This window comes from Solanum tuberosum, unplaced genomic scaffold (genome assembly GCF_000226075.1).
Source record: "Solanum tuberosum cultivar DM 1-3 516 R44 unplaced genomic scaffold, SolTub_3.0 scf00229, whole genome shotgun sequence".
Taxonomy (NCBI): Eukaryota; Viridiplantae; Streptophyta; class Magnoliopsida; order Solanales; family Solanaceae; genus Solanum; species Solanum tuberosum.
In genome coordinates this window covers 941,884-949,787 of record NW_006239154.1, presented here as the reverse complement: position 1 = coordinate 949,787, position 7,904 = coordinate 941,884, and the positions used below count along the sequence as shown (strand labels likewise).

At 35.6% G+C, this 7,904-nt stretch overlaps 1 protein-coding gene across 1 annotated transcript; it reads left to right on the top strand.

Moving 5' to 3' along the window:
• Positions 1-369: 369 nt before the first annotated feature.
• On the top strand, positions 370-7,462 carry LOC102593924 (uncharacterized). Its single transcript, XM_006356728.1, has 4 exons — positions 370-763; positions 893-1,457; positions 1,567-1,622; positions 7,239-7,462. Exons 1-4 carry the CDS (start codon positions 370-372, stop codon positions 7,460-7,462), a joined length of 1,239 nt encoding a protein of 412 aa, XP_006356790.1.
• Positions 7,463-7,904: the final 442 nt, after the last annotated feature.

The following is a 7,904-nucleotide window of genomic DNA, read 5'->3' as shown; positions in this document are numbered from 1 at the left end:
TTAGTAATTATTTCACACCAAAAGGTGGCTTTGAACTTTAGGTATTTATGTCAAGCATGCTGAACTATACACAAACATTCTGCTGATCATCTTTGATGTTTCCTTGGGAGGAGAGTGTTTTTGTAGCTCATCCTGAAAGGTCTAACATTTATCTTCATCTGAAGCATAACTTCTTCAGTGGAAAATTAGCTATCTTATTTTCCTGGAAAATATGCCCAACTTTTGGCTTTTCTCCTTCAGTTGTCTTTTTTCTCCAATATTTTATAGCCAAAAATGGTTTGCTTTCTATTGTGGACTTCTGACGTTTCTTTATTATTCTACGGTTTCAGACTTCCATTGGTATCAACAGAGTTAGAGATTTCTAGCTAAATGTCTGCCAAGGGGGAGGTTGGGGAGAGTCGAGCACGTGTTGTATATAATGGGAGTGCTTCTAGAATCAATGAAATTGGGCTTCAACTTTATCCAGTTTCTGAGTATGACTCTGGCGAAGGCTTACCATATGCTCCTGTAGATTGGCCATATGCTGGTGATAAGTGGGGCTGGCGGGCAGGGAAAAGAGTTACAAGTTCAGGCACCTTTAGAGATAGATATTTGTATCTTCCGAAGCATTTTAAGGATCCAAAATGTGGAAAGAAAAATTCTTTTCGAAGTAAGATTTCAGTTAAAAAGTATCTCCAGTCTGAGTATCCTGACATGGATATAAACCAATTTTTTGCCTCATTTAGTTGGATGATTCCTTCGAAGCAGTCGCCAAGCTCAAAAGGTTAGCTTCGACAGGGTTCTTTGGTATATAGCATGTACATATTTATTCGGTTGTTTGCATCAGCTAAAAAAAACACTTACCACATCTTTTTATTGACCTGATGCCAAATTTGTTTTTCTTTTTAATTAGATATTGATTTTGACTCAGATATGAAAGAGAGGACTACATCTTTAGGGACAAAATTGCAGTCTTTATTGTCTGATTCACCTATAAGAGCCATTACTTGTAAGGCTGGTAACAAAATTTGTAGCAGTTTAACAGCAGAAAATCCTTTTCCGGCCATGCTATGTGATATCTGTTGCAGCGAGCCTGGTTTTTGCCGAGACTGTTGCTGTATCCTTTGTTGCAAAACTATCAGTTCGGACTTTGATGGGTACAATTATATTCAATGTGAAGCAACAATAGATGGCTACATATGTGGACATGTTTCCCATGTAGACTGTGCTCTACGAGCTTACATGGCCGGGACAGTTGGAGGAAGCATCAATTTGGATACACAGTATTTATGTCGATACTGTGATTTAAGGATGGATTTGGTTCCACATGCTCTGAAGCTTTTAAACACCTGCACATCTGTTGCTTCTCGTGCTGACATCGAAACGATTTTGAATGTTGGCATTTGTATTTTGCGTGGCTCACAAAAAAGAAGTGGAAAAGAGTTGTTGCATCGTATTGAATCAATCAAGGCAAAGGTATAGCTAATTGATGAATTGTACTTTTTTTCCTTATGATGCTATATTTTTTCCATTTGGGGTTTACAGTTACCAGAATGACCAATTTGATAATCATATATATCTGCTTACGAAAGGCGTCTGCATTCAAGATGCATTCAAAATTGAAAGTTCTGTGGATAGCACTGGTAACTTCTCTGCCCTTTCATCATCTTGTTTGTGTTGATTTGTTACTTTGACTTTAATATATGCATCTGAACAAGACATTTCAGTATACGCAAATGTGGTTCTCTTTCTACAAATACGGTTTATTTCAGGACAAAAATATATACATTTTTTTATTTTTTTCAATTCAACTACCCTACAGTTTAGATGATTAGATAAAAAAACATATTATAGCTTGTTCGAATCAACAATGTGGTGCCTAATCCAGTCCCCTTGGTTTCCTTAAAGCTTGGATGTTTCTGATTAGACAAATAGCCTGTTGTGAACTCCTTGACATGAAATATTACCGTTCACTTGTTGGTAACATCCTATACTAGTATAGTTTTCTAATCTCTCATTTTCTTTTCTTTTCTTTTCACTAGTTAACTATATTAAATACAAAGTTTTTACAGGATGAAATAGTGACTAGGATAAGCGTGTGCTAACTTGTTTCCATCTTTAGAAAAGTCATTCTTCCTTGATGCAAATCAATCTTCCTTGATTCTGATAGGGTGTGCTTTCCTTCTAGTTGGTTGCTGACTCGTCTTGATTTCATTTTTATGCGAGTCAATCTTCTCGATTCCGGTACAATCATTTATCAATCTTTCTTAATTCTGGTAGTGTGTGACTTCCTTTCGTGTTTAGATTTATGCTTTCTTTCCACAAATTTTTGATGTATCTCTTTTTTTTCCTGCACAGATCATTTAGGATTAGTGTCATCATTACAACATAAAGTTAATAGAGCTAACAGTACATGTTATTTGGTTCTGCCTTTAGCTATACTACTTAGATTTACTGGAGCGTATCTGTTAGGCTGATATATCTAGATATTGTTGTTATTGTGCTTGTGATTCTTCTTACTGGGTTTGGAGTGCAACCATATTTTCTAAGCGGGGAAATGCAAGTTTAAATTGAATAATGGTGAGCTTAGTCAATTGACTTAGTTGTTGAGTAAAAGATGATTAGATATTATTTGAACAATTAAATTTAGTGGTAAAACTATAATGATATTCAACTTTACCGTTTGATTGATTATTTTATATTTCAACGACACATAGTTTATATGTGAATAAGTGACGTCGTCTAGCTAGAGATACTTTACGTCTAATAGTTTTATATAATGTATCTTCAAGAAATTGTTCTCTTTTTTTTTGTTAAATGATCAATTTTCTGTATATAAGGAAAGTTGAAATCAATTCTCAGCATGCATAAAAACTTTTCAGTAAATTTTTTAGACTGCCGATAAAGGAAGATCAATAGAAGATGCAGAGTGATTATGGCATAAGAAAAATAATTTAACCACCCTGATACTACAATACAAAAAACTTCCATATGTAAAGTCCAATATCCATATCGATTCCAAACTTGTTCAAGGTTCCTCCTTAGAGAAATAACTGCGTTTTAGGCAAAACTCTTCCTCATAAATTAGGATTTTAGTGTCCAAGTTGTAGAAGTGATCTAGCAGTTTCAAATTATCATCAGGAGCAAATTGCCTATTGAAGCTTCTATCTATATTAAGTTGTAAAAGAAAAAACAACGATGGATGTGTAATGTCTCATTTCTTGTGATTTTGTTTTTAATTGTGAAATGACCATTTTGCCTTTATGCATAGCATTTTCATGCTTATTTTGTATTTCAAGAATGGTTGGTGACTGGTGAGGTCCTTGATGCGATCAGGTGTGTTTTTGGTAATTTGATCTCCCTTGAGCAGAGAGTTCTTGATATGGTTGACTTTGGTCAACATTTTGAGTTCTGAGTGTCGGATGGGAATTCCATCAGTTTCATCGCTTTTGAAACGTCGAGTTTGAGCTAGTAGAGTGGTTGGTAAGGTTTTCGAGGCCTTAAGTTGAGAGTTGGGCGTTTAGGAAAGAAGCTGATCATTAGGCCTAAAGAAATGTCCGAGAGGGTATTTTTGTCTAAATGATATTTCTTTGGAAATCCAAAGATTTCATTGATTCTTGAATGTCGAGTGTAGTGGGGTAGCATATTTGATTTATTTTTATCGGGTCTCGAATAAATCCTAAGGGTTCGTTTGGAGATTTTAATAAGTTGGAGATTATATTGTGTTGCCCGTCTGGGTGCTTGATTATATTGTGTTTCCTGTGTGGGGGATTGATTTTATTGAGTTGCATGTGTGGGGGCTTGTATGTGTTGCTTAACCTATGTTGCGGCCTTACTTGTTGTTCTATTTGCTTTGAGAGCATGTGATTCATGAGTTGCCTGTGAGAGAGGCTTGTAATGCTATTTGACTTGTTATTCCCGAGTGAGGGGCTTAGTTGGAAACATTATAATGCTTTGAGTAAACAAAATGGTTTCGAAATGGAATTCACTTATTTCAAATAAACTATTTCTCACTATTTTTCATATGAGGGTGTATGTAATGATTCAACTGAGTTTTGAGAAATTTAGACTATTGATACATGTTGAGTTGATTATTGCCTCCATGTTATATATGTATTGTGATGCATCAATCCTCATTCATCATATCATGTTCTTGGGAAATTTAGAAAAATGTGGAGATTCATATTGAGAAAGAAAATGAGACACCGTTTTATATCCTTGACCACACTAAGGTGGCATGTTGATGAGATATTGAGATTGTGATTTGGTATATGAACTGTGAGTCCCCCGTGGGTCCTTGTGTGGAAGCCTTAGCTCGACAAGGTGCATATTACAGGTTGTGCGAAAACCTTGATTCAATCGTACCACCACATCATTGTATCATTGCATAGCATTAATCATTTGAGTTACTTGACTTGTTTGTGTTATGAGAATTGTTGTGACCTGATGCATTTACTTTACTCGCACCGTTCTTTATAAATTGGCGGCACTAATGCCAGAGTGGGACATTTTTGTATGTAGGTGGAAGCATTCCTTAGTTACTTTATAAGCTGATTAATTCCTTTTGCTCAGTTGGCCAAGCCAACTGACTACTTGTGGGTTGTTCTCACCACTACTTCTGAATCATTCTTTATGCAAATTCTTGTTAGGGTACTCCTTGTGGTGGCTGATCATTTCTAGCTTTGGAGATCTTTTCAGAGTGGTGGTGAGATCCAGTTTTTGGATCACCATTAGTTCCATCTGATATTTTCAGTCTTTATTTATTATTAGAGACTTTTGATGTATTTCATACTCTAAAGTTGTATTAGATGCTCTTTCTAATTATGCTACGTGGTTTTGGGATATTCTTTGTTGTTCTTTTCTATCGTTTGTGGCCTGACCACCCTTTTGGAGTCTCGTATGTGTGTTATTTTTGGATTACACACTTTTTTTGGGGGTGGGGGGTTGGAGCGTGTGGCATCATAACCTTGACTTTTGGATTGTAACAAAAGGCCTCTCAATTTGACATTGGGACTTATTTCAGGATACTCGAACAATGTTATCTCCAATTCCACCTGTCATTATTCCTTGAGAAGAGCATATCTTGTATTGTATATTTAAAGTAGAATAAATACCCAAACTCCATTCAACTATAGAATTTCTTTTAATTCTCATATCCAACTATATCTCACTTTCATTAGGACGCTAATAGCGTCAATAAAATATGAAATATTAAATATTGAATAATTGCAGGTAGAGGTGTTCACGGGTCGATTTAGATCGTTTATTGGTAAAAATCAAAATCACACCAAATTAATCGATTTTAAAATTATCAAAACCAAACTAAATCAAATATAATATACATTTATCGGTTTAGTTGTTGTCGATTTGGTTCGTTATTTAGTTATTGACCATACAAAATAAAATAAAATAAACTATTCATTCAAAACGTGATAAAGGTGATAACAATCCATTCAAAACCAAAAATAGTTAGAATGACTGACATTATAGAAATTTCAATCATTGAATTTACTAAAAATAAAGTTTTAAAATTCACCATTTTTACCTAGTCTAGAAGGAAAGGACAGTGACATTTTCAATCCACAAAAAATTGTCATAGCCACTAAAACCCTAAGCGTTTTTTAGAATTGTGTAAACTGATCTAAGTCAGTTTAGACCCCTAAAGTATTACTAAAAACGTTTAAAGATAATGGGGTAAGGAAAAGACCAAAATACCCCTCTTTAATTCGGATGAACTTTCCTTAATCGAACAGGCTGAACTCATACGGGAATATCTCCCTCATCCGGACTCAGATCTTAGCAAACTCGGTGGCGTTGGAAAGAGGACTCAGATACCTTTCATTTAATACCTTATGTGCCACGTAACTCATTATGTACCAAAAGTTATGGTCATTTGAAAGCTCAAATTAGCTCTTTCCAATTTAGTTCTTTCTAAAAATAGTTCTTTCTAAGATCGAGGTGTTACAATATCTCCCCCTTGAGAACATTCTCCCTCGAATGAGATCACTCTAAGTAGAACCTAGGGTGGAAACATCTAACACCTAGGTCAAACACCAATATGCAATTTAACACAACATACCATATCAACTTAAAGAGTGTTTTACAAAAAGTCATTACCTTGGTCTGGAATTTCTCCGAAAGAGAAGAGATGTAGGTATCTATTCTTCATATCCTCCTCAGCCTCCCAAGTAGCTTCTTCAATAAACTGATTCCTCCATAGGACCTTGATTGATGCAACCTCCTTGGTTCTCAACCTGCGAACCTGAAGATCAAGTATTTCAAAGGGTATCTCCTCATAAGATAGGTTGTCCTCAATACCAATATTTTCAGAAGGTATAATAAGTGAAGGATCGCCCATATACGTCTTCAACATTGAAATGTGAAACACCGGATGGACTGCTGCTAACTCTAACAGTAGCTCCAACTCATAGGCTACATTGCCAATCCTCTTGGATATCGTATAACGACTAATATACCGGGGACTAAGCTTCTCCTTCTTATCACATATCCTAACACCCGGGTGACACCTTCAAGTAAACTCAATCATCCACCTCAAACTTCAAGTGTCTTCTCCTAACATCAATATAGAATTTCTGACGACTTTGTGCTATTTTCAACCTTTGTTGAATAATCTTCACTTTCTCCATAGCTTGATGAACCAAGTCCGGTCCTATCAACCCAGCTTCACCAACCTCAAACCAACTAATAGGAGATCTATATCTTCTCTCATAGAGAGCCTCATAAGGAGCCATCTAGATTCTAGAGTGATAACTGTTGTTGTAAGCAAACTCAATGAGAGGTAAGTGATCATCCCAATTCCCCTTGAAATTGATAACACAAGCCCTTAACATATCCTCTGTAGCCTTAACATATTATTTAATAATAATTCTAAGATTGTGTCGGGTTGAAAAAATTGTACGACAATTTAATCCTAGATATCTCACCTTATCTTGCGTACCAAAATATATTGATAGAAGGAGTTTTATATTTGGATTATTGTCCATATTCCATTCTTTTTGGTAAACTACCTGATTATTCTCATCTAAAAGTTTTTGGTTGTTTATGTTTTGTCCATTTACCTAGACATGAACATCATAAATTATCTGCTAAAGCTGTGAGGTGTGTTTTCTTGGGTTATAATGATGTTCAAAAGGGATATATTTGTTACGATTCTTCTAGACGACAGTTGTGGGTTTCCAGACATGTAATTTTCTTTGAGCATCTGTTTGCTTACCTTATTACCTCTTCAACAAAATTAGACTCTGTCTCCTTTCTGTTCAAGTTTGAGAATCAGCAGGTACAAAATCCTACATTTCCCAGTGAAGACCCCAATGGCATTACTGATGATCCTGGTCAATCAGATGCATTTCCTACGGATTATTTAGTTAATAGTACTGTGTCACATAATTCATTGAATACCTCTTTCACTAACTCATTTGAAAACAATGATTATTCTGATGGTGAACCTATACCAAGTGACTAGATAAATTCTTCCATTCCTTCTCTTCGTCACTCTAAACGTAAAACATATGCCCCAGATCGATATGGATACTCTCCAGGTAGATACAGTTGATCGTATGCCTTACTTTCTACATTGAATTCTATTTTTGTCCCAACTACTTTCCAACAGACATCAAATCTTGACTGCTGGAAAAAGCAATGAAAGAGGAACTTTCTGCTTTAGAAGAAAATCATACATGGGATTTGATATCTAAATTGGCTGAAGCTTTTGTTATTAGGAGCAAATGGATTTATAAGTCTGATGGCACATTGGAGAGGTACAAACTCGACTAGTAGTTCAAGGATATAAACAAGAATATGGATTGGACTATGAGGAGACTTTTGCTCCTGTTGCAAAGATGACGACAATTGGTGTGTTACTCACTATAGCATCCATCAAACGGTGGAAACTTCTTCAAATGATG